Genomic DNA, 27,785 nt, shown 5'->3' with positions numbered 1-27,785 from the left:
CCTCTGTTCCCTATTGACTTAAGGAGCTGACAAGTAGGCCGCTCTCAATGAGAAGTGGGCTCCGGCCGCACAAAGAGGGCCCACACAGTCTGCAGGGGACGGGACTCGGAGTGGCAGACTGGAGTGTCTTAAGTTACCGCCCGCGCACTAAAGCCTGCTCGCGTATATAGCTTCGCGGCCCTTTGTGGCATAGTCTGGGGCCTAAATGAACGGGACATAATGGACGGAGCCGAGTGGAGAGTAATGACCGCAAATGAGAGCTCTGGGATTATAGACGCGCTTACTAATTAGCTCGTTAATCATGTGCGTTTGGAAATCTGATTACCGTGTCGTACGAACCAAGAGTTTCAAACATATTGTCGTTTTTATCTATTAATCGAGTTTATATCACATTTTTACTCTATTGCCGTAATCACATGATACTGTAAGGAGCTATGGATTCATGACTTTTTTCTTGTTATTACTTGAAATTAAATGTGTACTCTGTAACTGCTCTGGTGGGCGGTGGAGATGGAGGAATTGCTGTGCCTGGAATGTTCCATTATGGCCTAATACATATCTTGCGTTTTTATTGAGGCGGAAAAACACTTGGTAAAACCTGCTAAAAGCGGGAGTAGTTTCTTTTACAAATTACAAAGCCGTCCTGTAACTTGTAACTACAAATCACTTCTTGCCACTTAAGTCTCCATAAGATTTTTTTCCAGACTGTGGAGCATTTTCTAGGCAAAGCAATAAAATTTCAATCAATTTAATCAGAATCAGAAAAAGGTTTATTGCCGTCGTCGGTGAACAAAATGCACAAATTAGGAACTATCTTTGGCGATATGGTGCAACATACAAGAATGAATCAAATAAAATAAGGTGTGCAAGAAATTAAGATTTGATGTCCTTTTTTTTTTTTACAGAGCACTTTTAAAACAACTCACATCATACATAAATAAGAGCATACAAGAAAATTAGATTACCAAGCTATCCTCTCTAGCTAGTATTAAATGCCAGGAAGAAGCAGAGTGTTTTCAGTCTAGACTTCCACACAAGAGGCGTCAGCATTCTAGACGCTCTGTAAGCGCTGCGGGGAGCCCCTGGTCCGGCCCCTGGTCCGGCCCCTGGTCCGGCCCCTGGTCCGGCCCCTGGTCCGGCCCCTGGTCCAGCCCTACACACAAGGAATTACAATAATCCTGACACGATGTTACTAATGTGTGGATAGCTTTAACAAAAATCCTCCCGTTCAAGGTAGGGCTTTATTTGTGCACGGAGCCTCAGGAGCCTCAGCTGAATGAAGCTGGACTGGATGTTCTCATCACGTTTGATCATATCCACTGTCCACAATCACGCCGAGAGTCCTCACTGAGGCCAGCGATAACAGGACAGAGGGCCGACCACGCTGCACCTTTACTTTCTTATGTTCTTTACAAAACGGAACTGCACTGAACAACAAAACATGAAAAACACACCAGACAAAACAGGATGTGGGTGTGAGAGTGACTGAAGTATGTGGTGTAGGATAATGAGTAAAGCAGTATTCGTTTACCAAGACAATGCATTATGGAGCCGCATAGATCAGTTACGAGCCTTTGGCCCTTTAACCTGAATGTTGGCAGTTCCTTAATCCTTCGCTTGATCCTGTGTCTGTGCACAATTGTGTATGAGAGAGTGAATGATTCCTTCTTTTGTCTTATTAATGACATAAGATTCTCAAAACATATATAATCTAAATAAAGCTGTGTGTTCTCTCTTCGTCTTTCAGGTGGATGGTCTGCTGCGAGTGAACGGGGACTCGGGCAGTGACGGCGTTCCTTCCACTATGGACAGCAGCCCGGGACTGGACTCTCCGGTGTTCCAGGCCTGTACCGCCACCTCCTCCTGGACCCCCTGCACCTCCCCCGCCCCGGTGTTCTCCCCCCTCACGCCCCTCACGCCCCTCACGCCCCTCACGCCCCTCACGCCCCTCACGCCCCTCACGCCCCTCACGCCCCTCACGCCCCTCACACCCCTCACACCCCTCACACCGGAGAAAACCAGCCCAGTGCCAACCAACGACCAGGAGATGCCAAACCACCAACCTGATGGTGTCCAACAAAAAGCCAACGAGGACACAACGCAGCTAACTCGACCGAACTCTCTACCGTCTGTGAGTATTGGACAGTTTATTTTTGTGAACTAAGAGAAATGAAGGATGTTACCACCGTTTTTGATCAATACAGGAATTGCAGAAGCCAGAAGAAAGCTCACTTGTTGCCACAGAAAAACACTTAAACGCAGCTCAACCAGCTCCACTTTCAGGTCGGTGTAATTGTGTGTCGTCGTTGCACTCCATGAATAAAGATTTGTTGTCTTTTTATTGAAATTGTAATGTGTTCAATCCAGATGCCAAAACAGAACGTGAGGTACTGGAGTCGCTCAGTCAAACCAAACTCCAGTCAGAGATCAGCCGGCGAGTAACGTCACAGGTTTGCATCACCAACAAGGGTTTTGTAAAGAAGAAGTCAGCCTTACAAATGCTATTAGTAAAAGCTCAATTTACCTGGTATCTGGGGGCACTTTATAGCCTTTCTTTACAGCATAAATATTCTCAGAACGAAAATAAAGAGGTTACTTCACCTACCGTATCTTCTGGACTGTAAATCGCACCAGCCCAAAAAAAAGGTATATAAGTTGTATGAAATAAGGTTGCAAGTGTGAACTTATAGTCTGGAAAATACGGTAGATTCATTTTGGGTTCTGAAAAAACAATTCATTGTTGTCAAATGGATGACTGTAATTGATGTACTTAGATTATTGCATATTATTTCAATAGCAATAAACTAGTGATCATTAGTAGTGATCATTGGTAAAAGTAACAGTAGTAATGTTATGTTCTAATTCTTCTGCAGAGTGTGTCTGTATCTCAGGAGTGGAGGAAAGAGTCCATAAGTCTGTCTGCTCCAGGCTCGTTTGGTCAGTCCTCCACAGACACCACCACAGGTAAATGTGTGAACTACAAGAGAATGCTCGTGTCTCTCCTCTGGCTTTGTCTTGTGAACCCTGATCTGGCACTTTCTATTCTCTGCTGGTCATTTTATGGATTGACAACTGACATTTTTGCACAAATCTTTGCTTTGTAATACACTGTCTGGTCAAAAAAAAAGAAGTGGCCACAGATAAAAGGGTCACACGCTCTTATATCTCAAATCTGTACTTCCATCCAGTGTGTCATTATGTGTCACAGTTGATCTTGTGTTAATGTGAGAGAGTGACCGCTGCACAGAGAGAGTGACCGCTGCACAGAGAGAGTGACCACTGCACAGAGAGAGTGACCACTGCACAGAGAGTGACCGCTGCACAAAGAGAGTGACCGCTGCACAAAGAGAGTGACCGCTGCACAGAGAGTGACCGCTGCACAAAGAGAGTGACCACTGCACAGAGAGTGACCACTTCACAAAGAGAGTGACTGCTGCACAAAGAGAGTGACCAGTTCACAAAGAGAGTGACCACTGCACAGAGAGTGACCGCTGCACAGAGAGAGTGACCACTGCACAGAGAGTGACCGCTGCACAAAGAGAGTGACCGCTGCACAGAGAGAGTGACCACTGCACAAAGAGAGTGACCACTGCACAGAGAGTGACCGCTGCACAGAGAGAGTGACCACTGCACAAAGAGAGTGACCACTACACAAAGAGAGTGACCGCTGCACAAAGAGAGTGACCACTGCACAAAGAGAGTGACCACTGCACAAAGAGAGTGACCACTGCACAAAGCCTCCTCCAGCTCAAACACTCTCTCTGAGGTTCAGATCTGGAGGACATTAGTTTCTCGATGACAATGATCTGACCCTTCTCAAACACACCATCTGTTCCATGACCACGGGATTTGTCTTTCACGTGGTTGTTTCTAAAGGAGAAGCCGCTCACTGCATCAGTCGGGTTTAAGTGGGTTTTTTTGGACAGGCAGTGTATCACCAACAAATTAATAAGTGATTTATTAATGATGATTACATTCAAAATATATTATAGCAATGGAAATATTCAAGTAAGAGTAAAATCGTATTTTTTCATCTGTGTTACTGTATTCATGTATTGTAGAATGATAATGTAAAAAGAAAAAGAACAAAAGATACAGTCGCTTATGAACTTAGTCAAGTGGCAAAATACGGGGACCATGTCAATTCATAAACATTTCTGTAAAAGTATGAGCTGCTGTATATCTCATACTGTTTGAGTTGTAGGATACAAGCAATATACAAAACATTTACATGACTCACATTGAGGTCAGTGAAAACCTAATGAAAGTTTTTTTTTTTATATCGCTGCCTTCAGTATTAAAAAACACATTTTCAGCCATGTTCTCATCATGACACTAAAAAGACTAATATAATGATTGTTTCCCCATTGCATCGGCCCCTTATCACTCCAAACCTCTGCCCTCCCTCATTTCCATCTCACATCTGTACGTAGACCTTACAAACAGTGTCAGACCTACACTTTCCTGTAGCAACCCTAAGTTACGCTGGGAGTTCTTCGCTCAGTCAGGTAAAGACATTTATCTATGAGTAGGATATATTCAAAACTCTGTAGATTTACAATATGTACAGTTTCATACTATTGTAAGGCACTGCACAGAAACCTCTATTTGCATGCATAAGATGGATGGATAAGAGCTGAAATCTCTTTGCATAAGTACATTTAGATGCTGTTTGAGCTCTTATCATTTTCTTCTTCCTGTGGCTGCATTTTCCTTATTCTCAGTATTAAAATACATAGATATTTATTTGCCTGAAAATACATTTCAACAATCTAATTTTATAATTTATACAATTTAATTTTCTCCACAGAAGAAGCAGAGAAGGATCTCCGTGGCAACGTGAGTAGATTTATCTTCTATTTAGTCTTGGGCTTTTTGTTTCTCCTACAAAGCTCCAGGGCCTAGTTTGACCTGGGCCTTCCCTTCTAAACATCCTGATAATGAAGTTTAGGTTTTGTAAAGAGCAGTGCACATGATCGATGAGACAAATGCCTAAATTTAACATATGCTAACACAATTTGAGCATATCTTGCTCTTTATGCGTTGGCACCTGCATTGCTGTTTTCTTGTATGATTTGCACAGCTGCTGTTGATAGAGCATGCCAGCAGAGGGTGCTGTAAACATGGTTTCTCTCTGTGTCTTCTCTTTAGTAGGGGCCCTTTGGCTAGCATTGGAATAGTGCCGTTGTGGTAGACCGACTGTCTCCTCTTCTCTCCTCTTTTCATCTGTGATGTCTGCATGGATGTGAATCTGGCATGATGTATGTGTTGTCCGTGTGTCTGGTCATTGTGCGTGTGGTCCCATAGGTGTCAGTTGCGGGGCCGTCCCAGGGCAGGCGGAGCGACCGCTGGTCCTGGGACCAGGATGAGGAGCGAAAGCGTCAGGAGAGGTGGCAGCAGGAGCAGGAGCGCATGCTGCAGGTACTAGAGTCATACTGAGAGCACAGCATGGAGCATGATGCCAAGACCTCACCAAAGTGATCCAAGCTTCTTTAAACCACATGGAAGACACAGGATGTTTTGTTTTTCCACATTTGATCAAATTTAGTGTGTATGAGGTTGATGGTGAATTAAATTGCTTGCTTCAGCAGTGTGCGGGGGAAACGTACTTGTGTGTCATGCTCAGCCCAATGTCTGATTAAGACATGCTTAATGCAAAGCTGATCTTTGCTTTTGCTGATCAGCTGTGTCGTGGCCACTAGAGGGTGCTCTTGTGCAGCAGATGAGACTGAAGGTGTCCGTCACAGAGGAGGACCAGAGGCTGCTGCTGCCCACGTCCCACTGTCTCTCCTCAGGCTCGCTCACGTGCATCTTAAGTTCACTCCCACATATGATACAACAGACAGTTAAAGTATTACGGGAGAATGACTTGAGATGCACTAATATTTGTGTGTCTGCTGCTTGTGTGCGTGCTCTCTGCATTCCAAAGTGTCTGGTACTTTTTGTCTTATGTCTCTACTTTTCTTTTTCATGCTGGCTTTGAGTAGTTGTGTTTCTACACCACACCCACCTAAGCACAATACACTGCGGCTAAAATTCATTTTGTTATAAATTACAACATCATCCTCTTAATTATACATTTTTGCTCAATGGTTCAGAAATCCCTAAGCTTCCGTCTGCATGTTCTCCCTGAGTTCATGCCTGATTTGATGCTTCGCTTTCTGTAAACTAGTAACTGTTCAAAAGATGGAACATTTCTTTGTCAAGTCCTCCTCTTATATCTCATTTGTATATGTAATACTTGAGGCTTGATGTAGCTTGTGGTGTGTCTGTTGCCATGGTGACAGGAGAAGTACCGTCTGGAGCAGGAGAAGCTGAAAGAGGAGTGGGAGCGAGCCCAGAGGGAGGTGGCAGAGGAGGAGCGCAAGTACCAGGAGGAGGTGGGGCAACTTCCACTGGTCCAGTTTATTAGTGTTGTGTTTTTGTGCCAACGTGTGCATTAGCAGCAAGTAACATGGCCAAAAATGTACAGTTCAATACGTGTTGTGCAGTAAGACAACTTTAGATTTGTACTCGCTGGGCTTCTGATCGCAGCGTTCACTTAAAGGTGCACTGTGTAACATTCCTGGTAGGGTCTCAAAGGAGATGATGTCGTTATGGCATTCAAGTGCACATGACACGTGAACATGGTTAGATTTAAGCTTTTACTGTGGAATTTGCCCATTTTTCCCCAGTTTGGTCAGGTTTATAATGTTACTTCCTGGTTGGACATGAGAAGCAGATGCGACATAGGCAAAGGTAATTTCATAACTGTTACCTAGCAACCTTACTGTGAACAAGGGCTAAAATTCATATAAATTACACAATGGTTAGGATTTGGTGAATAATAATACCTGACAACACTTTTATTTTTGTTAAATCATTGTTTAAACTGTTCAAAAAGTATGTCAATTGAGTGTAAATTGTCTCGTTGGAACGTCGTTCATTCCATTTTAGAACTCAGTGCTACTTCCTGTGACTTCATTTTAATTTTTTTCTTCTAATTGGAACTTGAAAATTATGATAAATATCCCACCAAACAAAGCAATCATTTAAAAATCATGAGAACCTGTCAAATGCACTACACACACACAGACACACACACACACACACACACACTCACACACACACACACACACACACACACACACAGACACACACACACACACACACACACAGACACACACACACACACACACTCACACACACACACACACACACACACACAGACACACACACACACACACACACACACACACACAGACACACACACACACACACACACACACACACACACACAGACACACACACACACACAAACACACAGACACACACACACACACACACTCACACACACACACACACACACACACAGACACACACACACACACACACACACACTCACACACACACACACACACACAAACGTATCTATCTTGCATTAATTCCATTTTTTTTTTGCTAAAAAATACCTAGAAGAACATGCATTCTGGCTCCCCTCTCCACAGATCTGACCTGTAACTTTAACTGGTGGTCCTCTTCTTGTCTCCATGGAGGTAGATGCATATTATTCCATTACAAGTGAAGCAATAATATCTCCATGGAGACGAGCAGATGTGTGACATAGTAGTGCTGCACAATATATCGATTTTATTTCTGTATTTATTGTTTTTATAATGTATCCTTGGAAGACAACTCCATCCATCCATCCATCTTCTGCCGCTTTATCCGGGGCCGGGTCGCGGGGGCAGCAGTCTGAGGAGGGACTCCCAGACTTCCTTCTCCCCAGACACTTCCTCTAACTCCTCCGGAGGGATCCTGAGGCGTTCCCAGGCCAGCCGAGAGACATAGTCTCTCCAGCGTGTCCTGGGTCTTCCCCGGGGCCTCTTCCCGGTGGGACATGCCTGAAACACCTCCCGAGGGAGGCGCCCAGGAGGCATCCGAAACAGATGCCCGAGCCACCTCAGCTGGCTCCTCTCGACGTGGAGGAGCAGCGGCTCTACTCCGAGCTCCCCCCGTGTGGCCGAGCTCCTCACCCTATCTCTAGGGGAGCGCCCAGCCACACGGCGGAGGAAACTCATTTCGACCGCTTGTATCCGCGATCTTGTTCTTTCGGTCACTACCCAAAGCTCGTGACCATAGGTGAGGGTAGGAACGTAGACCGACCGGTAAATAGAGAGCTTTGCCTTTCGGCTCAGCTCCCTCTTTACCACAACAGTCGATGCAGCGACTGCATCACTGCAGCCGCTGCACCGATCCGCCTGTCGATCTCACGCTCCATCCTTCCCTCACTCGTGAACAAGACCCCGAGAACTCCTCCACTTGGGGCAAGGACACCCCACCCACCTGAAGAGGGCAAGCCACCTTTTTCCGGTCGAGAACCATGGCCTCGGATTTGGAGGTGCTGCTCTCATCCCAGCCGCTTCACACTCGGCTGCAAACCGTCCCAGTGCATGTTGCAGGTCCGGGTTTGATGGAGCCATCAGGACAACATCGTCTGCAAACAGCAGAGATGAGATCCTGTGGTCCCCAAACCAGACACCCTCCGACCCCTGACTGCGCCTAGAAATTCTGTCCATAAAAATTATGAACAGAACCGGTGACAAAGGGCAGCCCTGGCGCAGTCCAACATGCACTGGGAACAGGTCTGACTTACTGCCGGCAATGCGAACACAGCTCCTGCTCCGGTCATACAGGGACCGGACAGCCCTGAGCAAAGGGCCCCGGACCCCGTACTCCCGGAGCACCCCCCAAAGGACACCCCGAGGGACACTCGAAAGCCTTCTCCAGATCCACAAAGCACATGTGGACTGATTGGGCAAACTCCCATGAACCCTCGAGCACCCGATGGAGGGTATAGAGCTGGTCCAGTGTTCCACGACCGGGACGAAAACCACTCTGCTCCTCCTGAATCCGAGGTTCGACTATCGATCGGATTCTCCTCTCCAGTACCTTGGAATAGACCTTACCCGGGAGGCTGAGGAGTGTGATCCCTCTGTAGTTGGAACACACCCTCCGGTCCCCCTTCTTGAACAGAGGGACCACCACCCCGGTCTGCCAGTCCGGAGGCACGGTCCCCGAACGCCACGCGATGTTGCAGAGACGTGTCAACCAAGACAGTCCTACAACATCCAGATACTTTAGGTACTCCGGGCGGATCTCATCCACCCCCGGAGCCCTGCCACCGAGGAGTTTGCGAACAACCTCAGTGACTTCAGCTTGGGTGATGGATGAGCCAGCCTCCGAGTCCCCGGTCTCTACTTCCTCTTCGGAAGACGTGACTGAGGGATTAAGGAGATCCTCAAAGTATTCCTTCCACCGTCCGACGACATCCCCAGTTGAGGTCAGCAGGCCTCCACCCGCACCGTAAACGGTGTTGGTGAGACACTGCTTCCCCCTCCTGAGGCGCCGGACGGTTTGCCAGAATTTCTTTGGTGCCGACCGATAGTCCTCCTCCATGGCCTCCCCGAACTCCTCCCAGGCCCGGGTTTTTGCCTCTGCGACAGCACGAGCCGCGGCTCGCTTGGCCTGCCGATACCCGTCGATGACCTCCGGAGACCTACAAGCCAGAGTGGCCTGATAGGCCTCCTTCTTCAGTCTGACGGCATCCCTTACTTCCGGTGTCCACCACCGGGTTCGGGGGTTGCCGCCACGACAGGCACCAGAGACCTTGCGACCACAACTCCGAGCAGCCGCATCAACAATGGAGGCGGAGAACATGGTCCACTCGGACTCAATGTCCCCAACCTCCCCCGGGACATGGGAGAAGCTCTCCCGGAGGTGCGAGTTGAATACCCTACTGACAGAGGGCTCCACTAGACGTTCCCAACAGACCCTCACAATGCGCTTGGGTCTGCCAAGTCTGTCCGGCTTCCTCCTCCGCCAGCGGATCCAACTCACCACCAGGTGGTGATCGGTTGACAACTCTGCCCCTCTCTTCACCCGAGGGTCCAAAACACGCGGCCGGAGGTCTGATGACACGACAACAAAGTCGATCATTGACCTCCGGCCTAGGGTGTCCTGGTGCCATGTGCACTGATGAACACCCTTGTGCTTGAACATGGTGTTCGTTATGGACAATCCGTGGCTAGCACAGAAGTCCAATAACTGAACACCGCTCGGGTTCAGATCGGGGAAGCCGTTCTTCCCGATCACCCCTCTCCAGGTGTCACTGTCATTGCCCACGTGGGCGTTGAAGTCCCCCAGTAGAACAACGGAGTCCCCGGTCGGTGCACTGTCCAGTACCCCTCCCAAGGACTCCAAGAAGGCCGGGTACTCTGCACTGCTGTTCGGCCCGTAGGCCGCCACAACAGTGAGAGACCTGTCCCCCACCCGAAGGCGGAGGGACGCGACCCTCTCGTTCACCGGGGTAAACTCCAACACGTGGCGGCTGAGCTGAGGGGCTATCAGCAAGCCCACACCAGCCCGGCGCCTCTCCCCGCGGGCAACACCAGAGAAGTGGAGCGTCCAGCCCCTCTCGAGGAGATGGGTTCCAGAGCCCAAACTCTGCGTGGAGGTGAGGCCGACTATATCTAGTCGGTATCGCTCAACCTCCCGCACAAGCTCAGGCTCTTTCCCCCCCAGCGAGGTGACATTCCATGTCCCCAGAGTTAGTCTCTGTGTCTGGAGATCTGGTCGCCGAGGCCCCTGCCGTCGACTGCCGCCCAGATCTCTCTGCACCGGCCCCTTATGGATCCTCCTGCGGGTGGTGGGCCCACGGGAGGGCGGCCCCACGTCGCTCTTTCGGGCTGTGCCCGGCCGGGCCCCGTGGGGCAAGACCCGGCCACCAGGCGCTCGCCATGGAGCACCCATCCCAGGCCTGGCTCCAGGATGGGGCCCCGGTGACGCCGATCCGGGCGACGTAAACGGCCTTGTTCGTGTCGTCGTCATAAGAGGCTTCTGAACCGATCTTTGTCTGACCCGTCACCTAGGACCTGTTTGCCTTGGGAGACCCTACCAGGGGCATGAAGCCCCGGACAACATAGCTCCCGGGATCATTCGGGCACTCAAACCCCTCCACCACGTTAAGGTGTCGGTTCAAGGAGAGGCAACTCCTACTGCAAAACATTTCTACCTGTGGTGGGTATAAATAAAGTTACCTGAACCTTAACCTGAGACAAAGAGGACATCCAATTCACTCAAGTTGGAGCGCTGACGCTGAATAAACCGAATTATGTTGAATATGTCCTGGTTCATGTTTCCCTCCATGTTCCATCGTCCAGTACCAGTTTCATTGACTGTCTCCTTGTTCCTCACCAGGAGCAGAAGATCCTGGAGGAGACCGTGGCCCCTCTGACCCCTCTGTCCTCTGTCCAGCCGTCCCCCAGCAGAGGAGACATGTCCTTCAGCTGCGCGTCCCAGGGCACCATCGTCCGCTCTCTGGCCGACTGGGAACGCAAGCAGGAGCTTTTAGAGAGACGGGCAGCGGTAAATATCCTCGTGCTGCTTCATAACTCTCCATAACTCCTCCTCAGGACAAAGTAACAGCAATAAAAAGGGATATTGTTTACATATCTTGAGTTATTATCGCTGGGTTCAACATTCTATTGGTCAATCAGATTTAAAGGCTCATTTTTATGCGTAAACATCATGAAAAACAGATCTAGTTCATTTTGATCGCTCACTCACCTCATGTATTCTGAGCATCCGAAATGTTCACAGTTCATAAGCACTTTCAGAACTTTCTCACAGTAAAGCTAACCAACATTAGCATGCTAACCAACATTAGCATGCTAACCGCGCACTTACTGCTTCTCGGACAATAAAAGGCTTTATGTTTGGATACAGAGAGTCTCATTTTCACTTTATTACATGTCAAAATATCGGGTTCATGCTCTTTAATACGGGCAAGGAGCAGCGAAAAAAAATATTGTTAAAATTCAAATATTTGTTGTAACATAGAATTTACATTTATTACTTCCAAACACTCACTAACGCACTCCTTCACTCATGCACGCCCCGTGCATACTAATTAGTAGTAGGAAAATGGAACATTACCGTTGTAAACGGGCGAAGCCCGTGCAAAAGTGCGCACTAAACGAGCACTTTACATTGAGATGACGACCGCGAAGCGGTCGTCATCCCCATATAAAGCACTCATTTGCGCTAAGTAGCTCACGAATACGTTCCCCATCTCTTGCATGTTCCGTGCATATAAGCATGTAATGCAAAAATTGAACATTATTACTGTATAGAGGGCCATTAGTTTTAGTCCCTTTCAACTGACAATAATCACACCAATCTGTTTCAATAATGGCAACACTTTTTAATAATAGTAAAAATATACAGTATATATAATAGTTTATTTGGACAAACAAAGGCATTGAAAATTGCGCCATTAACCATGTCAAAACATCTGCAATCAAACAGTTCATATTTGAATTCTGACCTGTCCTTCACCTCAATGTTATAATAAAATGGGTAAATGATGGTGTCACATGAACGTAACTTACATGAACGTCACGATATTTGGTCATAATATAATTGTTAGAACTAAATAATAATAATAATAGCTAGAATTTGACTGTATTATATCTGTTGCCCCAACATAGTAAACTTAAATCTAAAGTACTTTTTATACTGGAGGAATGTTACATACAGGGCACAGGAATTAAAGTATTATGGATTTCACTGATGTCAAAGTGTCAATAATCGCAAATAATCGTCAAATTGTGATGTTTCTTCACACAATAACACAAACATTTGACATCATGACATTCCTAACTATAAGTAATTTGCATATTGCATACAACATATTACTTTTTACTGTGTGTGTGATGTGTAATCTTTGCTGCCACAGAAAGGGACTCCCGCAGAATACAAACGCAGAGAGAATGACCGCACCAGTGACATCAGCACTGCAGACGACAGCATGAAAACTGCAAGAAGGTCTGCTGATGTTACTACGTATTATGTGCCAGTCACTAACATTGTAGTCCAAATATATATATGTTTTTGTCATCAGTTCGTTCAGTCACAGCGTGAGCCAAGCCGACACACTGGCTCACAGTTTGCAGAACGGCCAAAAGCCTCAGTCGGTTCAAAACAAAATGTCGTCTCCAGCCAACAAACTCCAGGAAGCCCCTTCGGAGAGACAGAGCCGGAGGTGAGTGCTTTTACCTCAGAATACTGCAGAATATACCATAAAACATCACAAAGTCTTCATGTACCACCGTCAAATGTTATTAGCATCTGTGTTACATTCAAGGAAAACGTTTCACATCTGGTTCAGGCAGATGTATTCAATTTGACCTACGTTTGGTTACAGTTTGTGCTTTATTAGATGGGAAAGACTGCGTGAAATGGGCAATGAGTGAGAAGGGATGACATGCAGTAAATTGTCGGGACTCGAACTTACGACACTGTTGCAGCACTGTAATATATTTACTCTATCTTAAAGTTGTACCATTCACTTTGGAAACCACTAAAGGGTTTACTGCTTTTTTAGACTTTGTTGCCCGTAGGCTTTATTAGACAGGAGAGGACAGGGTGAAATGGGGAATGAGGGAGAGGGGAAGACGTGTGGTGGACAGAAAAAGAAGACAGTCTAAGTCGGGATCCGAACCCGCGACAGCGCGGCCGGCTGCACGTGGAGCACAACAGTAATGCTTGAGTATTCAAAAAACTAAAATATTGAATATCAGAATGCTTAAAGAATCCTTTTGAATTTGAAGTGTTGTCAATGCCCTTTTTTTAGTACTTTCCCCTGTTCGTGCCTTTGCTCAAATACACTTACACAGACAGAAATTACTGCTTTCAAACCATTATTTTTACTGTTTATTTTTGTTGATATTCAGGAAAACACCTCACAAGTGGGGGGGGGGGTTATGTGTGATTGTTTCCGCTTTCTTATGTTTAAAGGAGACATATTATGCTTTTTTTCAAGTACTTAGGATTGAACCAACATAATATAACTTGATTGTCATTTTACATTTTGTTCATCGTAAACTGCAATATTGATCTAAAATGGCTTATAGAAACGGGTCCATTGACTTCCTGTTCAAAACTGCAGAAGTGATAAGCTCCGCCTCTTCATAGTCACATTTCACTGTAACAAACAACATGTCATTTACATCTTTTTATTTTTAAAAAGTGTCTATATGTGACATTCTAGAACCCTACATATATCACTCAGAGTCTCAATATTTCAAATGATTACAATTAAGCACAGGGATGTGGGCGGGGATAGGTGTATGGGAAAGTAGGAATTTTCTGAGCACTGGAGCCTCAGTTGCAGGACAATACAGGATTAACTCAAACATGCAGGAATCAATCAAAATACAACTTTAAGTAAACTAATGATGAGGAAACGCTGTTGTAACAAGGTTAAACGCTCATTAAAGTTGATTTGCATAATATTTCCCTTTCAATACAAAATTCCAAACTAGTAAAACTATAAGAGAGGTAAAGCTAAAGGTACAAAAAGGATTTCCAGTACAAAAGAGACACTGACAACAAAAATTCAAATTGAAGGTATTGTATTTGTGTCAGTTTGACCGTCATCCATGCATCCATCCATACTGTTAATGAAAAAGACAAATCTGCACAAAAACAGTGCAATTCTGACCACAGTAGTTCCCCCGTCTCTCCAGCAGAGGGCGTGTTCTGCCTGTATTCTCCCCAGTGTTAATGGCTGCTCAGTATTCAGTGACAGGACCAGAGCATTTAACACATGGATCACATTCTGAATCACATCTGCTGTAACAACACATAAACCACATTTTAAAAGAACTTGAACCGCATTTCCCAAACATTACCCCATACATACAACGCTGTCTCCGGGGCCCCCATTGGCGCAGGCTCCGGCCAATCGCGTCCCTGTATCCGTGTCCTCATTGTGTGTTGCATGTTGCTGTCCATTTTCAGGAGTGGCCCTCTCGATAATAACAGAAGCTCATCAAAGCCCCCCGCGCCGCCCCATTCTCCATCAGACACTGCGCCTCCAGCCCCAAACAGGTACTGCATCACAAACAGGGCCCGGGAAGTGTGGAGGGGGGGCCCCGCACACACACACACACACACACACACTCTTTATCTCATATCATCTCATCTCACAGTGCTGCAAAGACCTGACTGGAATAAGCAAGCGGCGAAATCGTCCAGGGCAAAAAAATGCAGCGAGTTCAACAACAGCAGAGGATTTGAAACTTGCTCAGGTCTTTTAGTGTCTTTACTGTGGAAGAATCAGCGTGTTTAAGGTCAATGATAAAGTTAGTGTTGTCACAGTACTAACATTTCAAACGCAATTTCTTTTTTTCAACACCAAATTGCTTTCTTTTGTTCTGATAAACCTTAAGATCATTCTAAAACTGTTCTGGAAAGGTCAACATTTGTCCTGTTGATGTGGGCGGGCGATATTGACCAAAATAATAGTCAGACGATATTATGTCCATCCAACAGTCTTTAAATGTATTAGTTGAAGCGTTCAACTGACAAAAAATGCCACCAGTTTATCACGTTAGTTCATTTGTGCGAACAGAGAAGTTTGTGTTTCATAAAATAGACAGTATCAGAGAAGCTACATGTACCAGAGGAACCCAAACTAGATTATTATTATTATTATTATTATTATTATTATTATTATTATTAGGCCCGAGCGCCACAAGCTGGCGAGAGGCCTATTAATCTCGTAAGGCCGTGCGAAGCACGGCTGCAAAAGTGCGCACGTAGTGCGCACAAAATCGAGCGCGAAGCGCTCGCCCACTTCCAGACACTCACTAACGCACTCCTTCACTCATGCACGCCCCGTGCATACTAATTAGTAGTAGGAAAATGGAACATTACCGTTGTAAACGGGCGAAGCCCGTGCAAAAGTGCGCACTAAACGAGCACTTTACATTGAGATGACGACCGCGAAGCGGTCGTCATCCCCATATAAAGCACTCATTTGCGCTAAGTAGCTCACGAATACGTTCCCCATCTCTTGCATGTTCCGTGCATATAAGCATGTAATGCAAAAATTGAACATTATTACTGTATAGAGGGCCAAAAACACAAAGTGGGCGGAGCCCACTCAAAATTAACGAAAGTACCCGTCAGTGACCAGGGACCCACACCATGAGGTAGGAAAGCGCGAGCGCTTTCCGAAAATGTATAGTTTATGATATTTGAAAAATGGGAAACATTGTTTTCGCATCGGAATATTATTCTTTCTTCTTCTTCTTCTTCCCCTATTTTTCACCCAGTGAACATTGACGAAAAGTCACAAAAATGTTCACACCTCTAAAAATCGTGCCTCTCTACATTCTGGCTATTTCCCTTTTCTAAAATAAAAAAATTGGCGCGTCAGTGCCCCCAAATGTACCAAAAATGCATTGAGAGATGGGAAATGACCCAAAAAAAATCTGATCGTAGAATCATGAAATTTGGCGCAGAGGTAGATGGTGACAAGAGAAGTAAAAAATATTATTACGGCAACGCCGTCCGCCCAACCAAATGTCGGCCATATTGCTTCAAAAATGGCTTTGGTGAAAATGCTACTGAGGAGTGGGACATCAAAAGTTATCCAAATTACATTGATACCTCTCACGGTCTCTGAGCGGCGAAGCCGCAAACTGTAGCTAGAATTTCAGAAATCTCCCATATTTAAAATTTCTGCCGTTTGCGCAGATAAAGTCCGAATTGCGTCAAATTAGAATCAGTTGTTAAACTCTTTGCCCTAAACCTACTTGAAGTGAAATAAATTAATTTGGCGCCACAGCGCCCCCTACAGATTTTATATGGAGGTTAAATGTTTAGTTTTGCGAAATTATATGAAATTTGACACACAACTCAATTTTGGCCCCATCAAAAAAGTCAATGAGACCCATGTCATAATTGTTATGGCGTTGCCGTAACGATGACCGAAACCTTTCATGTTATTCCAATGGGGAAATCGCCAGAACATGTTTACACTTTAGACTTTCACAAACTCCTCCCAGGGCGTTAGACATATTAACCTGAAATTTGGTGAGACTCATCTTCAGGACCATCAAAAGTTATCCACATTTTCATTCAAAGAGTCACGGTGTCTGTGCGGCAAAGCCGCACATTTTGCCAAGAATTCAAAATAAAATAGCTTTTTGATGGTAAAACAAAGGGGAGAAGATGTGACAGCGTCACAGATTCAGCAGTAGGCGTAATAAAAGGACAATTGGGGCGCGTTAGCGCCCCCTCCTCTTGCGGCGTGGCGGCGGCGTGGCGAGGGCGTGGCGAGGGCCGATCATTGCCGCTTGCGGCTATATTTATTATTATTATTATTATAGGTTAAAAGTGACATAGAATCACTTTGCATGTTGAAGCTGGCTGCGTTCTAATATTATGTGTCCCTTTATGTGTCCCTCGTTGTGTCCCTCCCTCGTTGTGTCCCTCGTTGTGTTCCTCCCTCGTTGTGTCCCTCGTTGTGTCCCTCCCTCGTTGTGTCCCTCGTTGTGTCCCTTGTTGAATCCCTTATTGTGTCCCTTGTTGTATCCCTTATTGTGTCCCTTGTTGTGTCCCTTGATGAATCCCTTATTGTGTCCCTTGTTGTGTCCCTTGTTGTTTCCCTTGATGAATCCCTTATTGTGTCCCTTGTTGTGTCCCTTGATGAATCCCTTATTGTGTCCCTTGTTGTTTCCCTTGATGAATCCCTTATTGTGTCCCTTGTTGTTTCCCTTGATGAATCCCTTATTGTGTCCCTTGTTGTGTCCCTTGATGAATCCCTTATTGTGTCCCTTGTTGTGTCCCTTGATGAATCCCTTATTGTGTCCCTTGTTGTGTCCCTTGATGAATCCCTTATTGTGTCCCTTGTTGTGTCCCTTGATGAATCCCTTATTGTGTCCCTTGTGTCCCTGCAGGTCTGTGAGTGGGAAGAAGCTGTGCTCGAGCTGTGGACAAGCTTTGGGGAAAGGAGCCGCCATGATCATCGAGACCCTCAGCCTCTACTTCCACATTCAGTGCTTTAAGGTAGACGTACTCTGCACGCTCTTATGTCGTGTCAAGTCACTTTCACCACATAACATATTATTGTACTTTCGGGCTTTACAGCGAGTAAAAGCCGCGCTCACGATATTTATGAAGAAAATAGAACTTGTACATATACGGAGCGCACCTGACGATAAAGTGCAAGCGCTCGTTGTAACATGAGATATTTACACATAGTACATGGTAGTGATGCGTCTTTTGAACCGAGGGACTCGTGGCATTTGGCAATCTGCTGCGCCGAGGAAATAATTAGACTATTTTCCCAGTGAATATGAGTTGGATGGTCATAAAACACACGTAGTTTAACATACAGAGAACACTTCACAGCTGTCCCTACTGTCCCCTCTGTCCTTGATGACTCTGTGTGAGCTGTGTCTGTGTCTTCACATCTTGTTCATCTGCTCCTGAGCTTGTACTTATCGAGTGTTACGTTGTAACATGAGATATTTACGCAGAAAGATTGTTCCACGGTGGTGATGCAGGGGTTGTCTTTTGACCTTCGGGTCAGGTCTGGCTAAGAAAGTCTCATTTCACTGCAGCAGGTTCTAAACTGCAGACGCCGTATATCACATGTCCCCGCTCCACGTGTCTTTGGGTTCAGCCACGTCTAGATTCACTTCCTCATTAGACTCATTTCCCTGTTAATGAGTCTGATTGTAATAAAACACGCAGCGTTTTGAAGCTTAAAATTTCCAAAACACAATATCTCCCCTGACGTCTTCTTCTACAGTGTGTGAAACGCTTGCGCTTCCTGCTAGAGTGCCCCCTGGTGGCCGTTAGCCAGTAAAATCTTTAAATTAGACTGACTGTTGTAATGACCGCAGGGTTCAAAGCGCGGGGGAAAAGTAGCGGCTAAAAGTTTGTTATATGTAGTATGATGAAGGCACACTTAATTTACACCTTGTAAAGAATGATCTAAAATATGATCAGTACAGACCAAAACACAAGTCCAGCTGTGTGTTTTGATGAGGTCACTGTTCATGTCCACGTCACCTGACTTCCTGTTTGCTCCTCAGTGCGGCGTCTGTAAGGGCCAGCTGGGAGACACCACCACGGGGACCGATGTGCGGATCCGGAACGGCCTGTTGAACTGTCACCAGTGCTACGTCCGCTCCCGCTGTCAGTATCTCCACACTCCTCCTGTCTCCTCTCCTGTCCTGTCTCCTCTCCTGTCCTGTCTCCTCTCCTGTCCTGTCTCCTCTCCTGTCCTGTCTCCTGTCCTGTCTCCTCTCCTGTCTCCTCTCCTGATCTGTCTCCTCTCCTGTCCTGTCTCCTCTCCTGACCTGTCTCCTCTCCTGTCCTGTCTCCTCTCCTGACCTGTCTCCCCTCCTGATCTGTCTCCTCTCCTGCACTGTCTCCTCTCCTGTCCTGTCTCCTGTCCTGTCTCCTGTCCTGTCTCCTCTCCTGTCCTGTCTCCTGTCCTGTCTCCTCTCCTGTCTCCTCTCCTGATATGTCTCCTCTCCTGTCCTGTCTCCTCTCCTGACCTGTCTCCCCTCCTGATCTGTCTCCTCTCCTGCACTGTCTCCTCTCCTGTCCTGTCTCCTGTCCTGTCTCCTCTCCTGTCTCCTCTCCTGATCTGTCTCCTCTCCTGTCCTGTCTCCTCTCCTGTCCTGTCCTGTCTCCTCTCCTCTCCTGTTCTGTCTCCTCTCCTGTCCTGTCTCCTCTCCTGACCTGTCTCCCCTCCTGATCTGTCTCCTCTCCTGTCCTGTCTCCTCTCCTGTCCTGTCTCCTCTCCTGTCTCCTCTCCTGATCTGTCTCCTCTCCTGTCCTGTCTCCTATCCTGTCCTGTCTCTCCTCTCCTGTCCTGTCTCCTCTCCTGATCTGTCTCCTCTCCTGGCCTGTCTTCTCTCCTCTCCTGTCTCTTGTCTCCTCTCCTGTCTCCTCTCCTGTCTTGTCCTGTCTCCTCTCCTCTCCTGACCTGTCTCCTCTCCTGTCCTGTCTCCTCTCCTGTCCTGTCTCCTCTCCTCTCCTGACCTGTCCCCTCTCCTGTCCCTTGTCTCCTCTCCTGTCCCTTGTCTCCTCCCCTGTCTCTTGTCTCCTCTCCCATGCTGTCTCCTCTCCTGTCCTGTCTCCTCTCCTCTCTCTTGTCTCCTCTCCTATCCCTTGTCTCCTCTCCTGTCCCTTGTCTCCTGTCCTGTCCCTTGTCTCCTCTCCTGTCCTGTCTCTTGTCTCCTCGCCTGTCCTGTCTCCTGTCCTGTCCCCTCTCCTGTCCTGTCTCCTCTCCCGTCCTGTCTCCTCTCCTGTCCTGTCTCCTGTGTCTGAGTGTCTTTAAAGTATCCATGACTGCTCCTTAAGAAAACGTTTATGGTTAGATTTGTGTAGAAAATAATTCAGAAGGTCAGGTCATGAGGGTGAAGTGTCTTGCTCAAGGACATAACAACAGTAAGCGCTCTGAAAAAAAGGATTCACCTTGTTTTTTGCCAGTTGGTGGGCAAACTGTCGCCCCAATTAAATTCAAGATTAATATACTGAATCTGAAAGTATTTTTTGCAGTGTACTTTGCATTATTTACCTCTCGATTCTCAACCAGAGCCATTTTCAAATCCCAAAATGTGAACACAACAACTTTTCATAAAACTCGACTTAAATATGACAAAGTATTGAGCTGTTTCATCCCTTATTGTCTGCTAATGCGGGTCATTTATCATATCTTGGCTAATAAGTGCACTTTTAATGGTGGCATATGCTGGCGAAAAACAAAAGTCTGTTAGATTTATAGTTGTGAAAGGCGCAGTGACAGTGTTTTGTAATAAAGATTTAGGGCGCGGTTCTGAAGTTACAATCTTTATTGCAGCCCTGCTCCTAAGCTGGTGATTTTAATATAAGACTCAAGCTAGTGTTGCTTTAATAAAGAAGTCTGCTACGGACGAGGAAAGAAAGTCAACCTTTATGAGCTGAGGGAAGCTGAGGTAAAAGTAGCAACATGTTTTTATAGATTTTCTCGATTGCAAAGTACGTTTGGTGCAAACAATTTTGGTTTGTCGCAAAGGTTATTGTTTTTAAATTCCATTCCTTTTCACTATTTATACATTTTTAAGCCGTTACTATTGAACTTGTATAGGATATAACCGACAGATGTCTCGATACCAAACAACAAAAACATAACATTGGTTTGTCAATATTACATATTATTCTAGGCATTTGCAGTCACATTGCAGTTTATTCTTCACAATAGTTTCTACACCAACGTTTGGTGTTTGGGTCATAGAAATCCTGGATGTGCGAGTGCTGCCCTGTGGTCGAGTGGTTAGAGCACAGCACACCTACGACTGACAATTTACTGCACGTCCTCCCTTCTCTCTCATCCCCCATTTCATGTATTTCCTGTCTGATAAAGACTACGGCCAAACGTCTTCTTTTTTTTTTTTTTTTGAAAATAAATCCTGAATTAATCGCTGCATCTGAACTGTATTTTTGTTCATGATATCACCCTTTTAATAGTTACTAAGTCTGAATCATTCTTGATAAACTATTTGTTGTTCATGTATTATTAAGGCTAATTAAGGTGTAGTTAATATAAATTGTCACAGAGTGAACATATGGAGATCTTAAAATGTGACTTATTTGACCTTCACTGATGGTCTGGCCTGGAATGACCCTCAGATGAGGAAGTTGATCATCCTTGTTTGTTTCAGTGGCAGAATCTCTAGCACTCTTGCCTCACAAAAAGGTTCAGATTCCACTGCCAGGCTTTTCTGTGCAGAGTTTTCCTGTTTGTCCCAGTGTCTTGTTGGGTTCAGCCCAGTTCATGCACCATAGGTAAAACTATCCTGATAAAATGGTCCTGAACAAGCCGAGCTCTGTAGATGTGTCTCTGAGAGCAGCAGCAGCTCACTGCTCCTGACAGGATTCCAGGGCCATGAAGGATGGGTCAAATGCAGAGGACATGTTCAAGTTTAACTTACCATACACCTTATCTTTACAAAAAACGAAAAATAAAGTTAGTTTTGCTGCAAACAACAAAGTTGGCAGATTTGAGCTGTAGAGAAACTAGAAGCAACACATTTTCGTTTGTTCTCACCAAGGAAATTTGACTAGATCTCTGATCAATTTTAAAACAAATGTATTTTTTGAAATCCTTTTGGTTTACTGACTCTTATTATAGTCTTCTTAATAGGCCTCGCTTAACAGCATTTCATCCGTGCTGTATTATGATATTATGAATAGGCTCAACCATCTAGGTCTTGAAAATGTCCTTTTTTCTGACAACTCCTACTCAACATATTGACATCATGACCTTGATTTGAAATCCTAAAAGTTAACAAATAAATGCATTCTTTTCCCTCTGCTGTGTTCCCAGCTGCCGGTCAGCCCACCATGTTGTGATGCTGCACAGTGGAGCACACGAACAGCTCTCATCCATTTTAACACAATTACCCACAAACCACGTCGGGTCTCCGCATCCTCCACAAGCTCGGGAACCAATCAGGATCCATCGCCGTGCAGAATCTGGAGACAGTCAAAATAATATCCTCCATGTATATGTCATCTGATTTGTCCGTGAAATCAATGGGGACGGATTCGATTGGTGGACTGCTCCGTGAGGGACGCCTGTGCTGCTGCAGCGTCGGCCATGTTGGATCCGGCACTCCAAGCAACGACGTACAAAAACAAAGAATCGTACGTTTTTATGGTTGAAAACAATGTTGATATTCACCATTCAGTTCCATGTTACGGGAATGCAGTAAATCACAAAGTCTTAATTTATCCGTGCAGAGCATTTTTAGCTTTTTTAATTTGGAAAAAACATCAACAGGCAGCGGCAATTGGTTTATCCTTCAACAGGCGCGCGTCGCAAATATATTTACCCCTTTGCAAAAATCAATATGTTTATGTAAAAAAAGTGCAATAACGTTCACCATAAAAACTATTATTTAGAGCCTCAGCAACAAAGGAGACGTTTGTTTTCGATTTTTAAGATTGAATTCTGTTATGTAAAGCGATATGGATGTAAAGTGGAGTATTTAGGGCAATAAGACGACTCCCGAAAGTCATTGTAACGTGCCTTAGGAAAACGAGAGGATTCAAAGATGCAGGCCGACCACCAGCGTTTTGGTGTTTGGCTTTGAGGGAGAAATGTGGCCAAACAGAAGCTGAAGTCACGCGCTTCCCCCATACTTTTCTTTTTAATGTGATTTTACCATTTATATCCCTCCTCAGTGATTTGCAGTGGTATGGAAAAGCCGAAAACCTTTGAATTCTGAATGTTTTAGACGCTACGCTATGCTGTTTTTATGAAATCCACATATTGCGCGACGTTAAGATTGCTTTATAAACTGCTAAAGCGTTTTATGAACAAGAACCAGCAGTAAAATGTTGGGTTAAGCAGCGGACATGCGGTGTGGCTGGACCGTTTGAGTCACGTACTTTTTTTGCGTATTGTGGATGTTAAAGTGCATGTTGAAAACCAAATGATTTGCTGTACAGAAGCTACTAGCAAGTCCCCAAGAGCTCACATCCACAGTGCTAAGCTTCTATCCGAGCATTATATATTTGAGTTTTCTTTTCAAGGCAGAAGAATAAACTTGGGCTGGTCTCGGGGAGGAAACTCTCCTTCTGTATTTATTGTATCCATACTGTTACGAACACTATTCCAAAACATAGATGGAGATTGTTTAACTGCAAAATGTACTGTACTGTTTATAAATAAAATGTTATATTCAGCATTGGGGTTTTGTTGTCATTAACCAGGAAGAACGGAGGTATTAGGCACATTATTATGAATATATGAATGAATTAAATTGATTTTAACTCGTGTATATATAAAACTTAGACAAAAAAGATAATCATGAAAAAGTCAAATCAGTCGACTAATTTACAATGATAAGAAAACAGAAATGTGTGGAGAAGTAGCAAAAAATTTAAAATTGTACGATGCATTCCAAACTTAATTCAGGATTGCCAAATTTTGAACAAAGGACAATGTTTTATGGCATAAGAGCTACCGTAATTACAAATACTTTTGTTACTGTAATTGAGATTTTTTGAGTAATTGTACTGTTCTACGTAGATTTTAAAACTTGTACTTGGAATTGAGTCGAGTTCCAGCTGTCTAGTTGTAATCAGTTACATTTCAAATCAGATGAGTCCCAATCAGCACAAATCCATGATTGTTCCACCTCTGTCCGGCTCCTTTTTACTGTAAACCCACAAGCACAAAGATGCACTGCATCATCTGCTCTAAGAATATGAGGTTTGCATTCAAAACTACTTCATTCTGCTTTATTTTTTATTCTTTTGGTTGATCACGTTTTGTATAAAAGGCTGATCTAAACTATTCTATACTTTTTACTTAATAGCCTACTCTTTTGGCATATTTTTAACTATACTTTTATTCCTTTTAAAAGTACCCCCATTTCCACCACTGCTCTGTAAAAAAAAAGAAATACGAAAAACCCATGAGCTTCAGCGGCTCTGTCCGTGGTGCTGAAACCACCGGCCTTGACCGTGACGCACTACTTTACGCGGCTTCTTTATATTTTACATTTAGATTCAACTACGATCTTCAATCCCATCATTTTAAACTCTTCTGAAATGTGTCTCTATATCCAAATGAAAACGTGACAAAAGAGATTTGTACTGTTCATTTTTTATCATCAACAACCATTCGAATGGTACACCTGGAAAACTATGTGCACATGTAGAAATATTTCCTTCTTAAATATAAGCATTCATTAGCTACATATAAATAACTTTCAAATCCTGGACAAAACATGTTACATAATGCTCACGAAATGAGAAGTTGTCAAATCAGACAAAAAGACAACATGCAAATTATATCCCAAATAAATACAACATGTTTGCATCGTTCCCTTCTTTTAGACAAAATAAAATCTTGGGAGGGAATCGAGAAGAACATCCACAGACGGCTCCGGTGTGGGTCTACAGGGATGGTCTATATGCTTCAACTAGAGACGAGAATACATATTAACACTATACAATCTGAGCCACAAAACACAGCTGTAGAAAGACACATAAAACATAGAGTATCCTGTCAGGGACATCAGGGGTTTGTGCCTTTTATCGAGAAAACCATTGTCCTTCTGCGTCCTCCATCAGAGCATGGAACCAAAGACTGACGCGCATTGGAGTCAAAATAGTGGCATCGGTTACAGTAATAACTTGCATAATGATCAAACTAAAGCAGATCGGTGGCTAACAGTTGAGCAGTAGAAATCCACAACAGCAGTCTTTTCTTTCTCCTTAAAACTGCGCACCGTGTCTTGAGTTACATGTCTATGAAGAATCTACAGACAATTGAAAGAAACTAAACTCTGGAGACAAACACACAGCGTCCACAGCGGCCCTCAGTTCAGGATCAATCACAGTCACTGCTCCACAGTCATGGTCCTTATCCTTGTCCCGTCTCTGCAGGAGCGGGGTGACAGAGTCGGCTGACAGGCGGACAAATGAGAGAACACAGAGTCACATTGTAGAGTTCGTATTGTCCACACGGTGCTCGGACTCAGAACATGCTGGTCTTTACTAGTGTGGCTTTGGCTCCGTTCTGTCTTTGCAAAGAGGACAGCACGCTGGCGAAGGGCCCGCCCAAAGAGTCCGGGATAGAGGTGATGGTCCCGGGGGCACTGGCCCAGCCCTGGCCTGGGGCCGTCACGCCCACCATGCCGCCGCTGGACACCGTCTTGATCGGGTCCACCTGGCCGCTGCCGGACGTGATGACCTGTCCTCCGGTGGGGCTGGGGCCTCCACAGTTAGACGTGGGCACAGGGTTAGGTCCGGGGCCTCCCGTGCTGTCTGGGTCTGTGGCTTTGTTGTCTTTACTGTCCTCGTCTCTGGGGTCGGGTTTCTTGCCGGAGTTGGACTTGGCAGCGGCGGCCGCCGCGGCGGCAGCGCGCTCCTGTTTACGGAATTTGGCGCGTCTGTTTTGGAACCAAACCTGACCAAAAAAAGATTGAAAAAATATGTCAGATCACAGGGGAAAATCATGCAATTGTCTGGTCACCAGAATATTGTAAAAGAACAACAACAACTGTTTGTGTTGTATAGAATGGCCTCTTCCATCGGTCCGTTGGTTGCAATAGAAATTAACAATTCAAAACTGAATATATCAAAAGTACTCCAAATGTTGCCATTTGGAAGCTGAAATCCATGAATATGAATAAAATTCCACTATCACAAAGTCAAAATCCTAACTCGTTTTATTTTAATTCAATGTAAATAATGGCAAGTGTTTGATTGTTTCATTTCGATTGGATGTGGACAGGAAGAGCCAAATAAAATATGTTGATATGTCATTGAACTCATCAGTCACCAGTTGAAAAAATTAAAATATAAATTAAATTAAATGTTATTATCGTTGGTGGATATTGACTTGTGATGCTAATTATGTGTTTACTTTGTGAGACTATTACTCAAATATCTACAAAAGCTGAAATTGTATATATATTCCAGCCTATGACTAACAATTCACAATAACTAATAGATGTTCCTGTCACTGTTGGTCCAAAACAGCTAAACTGGACAACAACTTTCAAACGATGTTATTTTGTGTAAAGTCAAAGTGCTGAAAAGTGAAACGCTGCTTTAGTGTTTAAATCCCTCCTCTGCAGACCGGTCCATCCTCAGACGCGGCCTCTCCTCACGCGCCTGGAGCTGTGGACCGCACGTACCTGGACTCGCGCCTCCGTCAGGTCGATCTTCAGCGCCAGCTCCTCGCGCGTGTAGATGTCCGGGTAGTGCGTCTCCGCGAACACGCGCTCCAGCTCCTTCAGCTGCGCGCTGGTGAACGTGGTGCGGATGCGGCGCTGCTTCCGCTTCTCGTTGAGGCCGCCGTGGTCCGTGAAGAGCTTGTATGGCACTGCGGGGGGGGAAGATGGGACTTTTTTTAGAGTGGCGCGGGGCTCAAAAAGTGCATCCGTGTGAAAAGGCACCGAGGTCGGATTGAGTTACGCGCTGATTGGCTGTGGAGCGGATCCGCGTTGACCCGTGATGTGTTTAATTGTTCTAATTGTTGCGCCGATTGGGGCTCAACTTCGCAAAACTTGTCATAATGCGGCTGTCGCGTGTTGCCACTGTAACTCCAATTCAATAATGAGCTTTAATCTTTGGTTATCTAATTATTCGCCAAGCTTTATGTCTCATCGCAAAGTAAATAAATTACGCCTATCATTTTGGCAGCTTAAGATAATTCTGTTGGCGGTTTTGGGTGTGACTGGGATACTATAACCCCATAACCGAATTACCTCTTGCCTGCAATCGCTTCTAACGTGATAAATTCTTTCATTTGTGTAAGCAAATTTCGTTTGGTAAATACTAAACACATTTCCATTTTCAAATGCAATCAAGGCGCGCTATAATACTACTGCTGCGCGCCGCGGATGAGACCTGCGCTTACCTGCGGCGTACGGGCTGCTCTGGTGGTCCCGCAGCGTCCCCAGGCTGCACGAGCCCGGCGTGAGCGACGGGCAGCCCGAGGTGGCGCCGAACGTGGTCCTGATGGGGTTGTACTGGAATCCGCTGGCCTGGCTGCAGGAGCTGAAGTCCGCGTAGGCCGATGCCAGGCTCGACGTGTCCATCCCGGCCATACATGACTCGTAGGCAGAGGAGTTCAGGTAAGAATACTCCATCTTATACATTGGAGAAGGCAAGTGGAGACCGAAATCTGCACCTCAGAAATAAATACAAAGTGAAGAACACCCGGGATTGAAAAGGGGAGGAAAAAAAACACACGCAGGAGACGCAAACGCAGACGCTCCTTCTACTTCTACTTCTACTTCTACTTCTGCTGCTGCTGCTGCGTCGGAAATGTCGCTTTGGAGTATTTGCTCTGGACTTTTGAAAGGAGGCTGGACCGTGATGAGATGTGCACTGCTCTGCGCCTGCTCCCAAACTGGCCTGCTTTATAG

At 45.4% G+C, this 27,785-nt stretch overlaps 2 protein-coding genes across 4 annotated transcripts in view; one reads left to right on the top strand and one right to left on the bottom strand.

Moving 5' to 3' along the window:
• Window positions 1–23,585, top strand: part of limch1b (LIM and calponin homology domains 1b) — a 60,205-nt gene extending 36,620 nt beyond the window's left edge. The window contains exons 10-24 of one of the 3 annotated variants that reach the window (XM_072434873.1): window positions 1,748–2,131; window positions 2,205–2,283; window positions 2,368–2,450; window positions 2,874–2,964; window positions 4,434–4,508; window positions 4,811–4,839; window positions 5,308–5,421; window positions 6,288–6,380; window positions 11,239–11,406; window positions 12,779–12,867; window positions 12,944–13,084; window positions 14,845–14,934; window positions 17,793–17,901; window positions 18,936–19,038; window positions 22,220–23,585. In XM_072434873.1, the coding sequence (XP_072290974.1) occupies window positions 1,748–2,131; window positions 2,205–2,283; window positions 2,368–2,450; window positions 2,874–2,964; window positions 4,434–4,508; window positions 4,811–4,839; window positions 5,308–5,421; window positions 6,288–6,380; window positions 11,239–11,406; window positions 12,779–12,867; window positions 12,944–13,084; window positions 14,845–14,934; window positions 17,793–17,901; window positions 18,936–19,038; window positions 22,220–22,245 (1,674 nt within the window). In that variant the 3' untranslated portion in view covers window positions 22,246–23,585. The remainder of the gene's footprint in view (window positions 1–1,747; window positions 2,132–2,204; window positions 2,284–2,367; window positions 2,451–2,873; window positions 2,965–4,433; window positions 4,509–4,810; window positions 4,840–5,307; window positions 5,422–6,287; window positions 6,381–11,238; window positions 11,407–12,778; window positions 12,868–12,943; window positions 13,085–14,844; window positions 14,935–17,792; window positions 17,902–18,935; window positions 19,039–22,219) is intronic. The other 2 variants (XM_072434881.1, XM_072434890.1) reach the window with 2 other exon arrangements.
• A 907-nt stretch (window positions 23,586–24,492) lies between these two features.
• Window positions 24,493–27,785, bottom strand: part of phox2bb (paired like homeobox 2Bb) — a 3,384-nt gene continuing 91 nt past the window's right edge. Inside the window, exons 1-3 of the mRNA XM_072434859.1 lie at window positions 27,275–27,785; window positions 26,550–26,737; window positions 24,493–25,816 (exon numbers count right to left, since the gene is read on the bottom strand). The exon at window positions 27,275–27,785 is cut by the window's right edge and continues 91 nt beyond it. Coding sequence (XP_072290960.1) covers window positions 25,385–25,816; window positions 26,550–26,737; window positions 27,275–27,515 — 861 coding nt within the window. The 5' untranslated portion in view covers window positions 27,516–27,785 and the 3' untranslated portion in view covers window positions 24,493–25,384. The remainder of the gene's footprint in view (window positions 25,817–26,549; window positions 26,738–27,274) is intronic.

The sequence above is a fragment of the Eucyclogobius newberryi genome, unplaced genomic scaffold (genome assembly GCF_026437365.1).
Source record: "Eucyclogobius newberryi isolate DKJ021-1_F unplaced genomic scaffold, fEucNew1.0.hap1 SCAF_11, whole genome shotgun sequence".
NCBI classification, from domain to species: Eukaryota; Metazoa; Chordata; class Actinopteri; order Gobiiformes; family Gobiidae; genus Eucyclogobius; species Eucyclogobius newberryi.
This window is presented reverse-complemented; position numbering and strand designations above follow the sequence as displayed.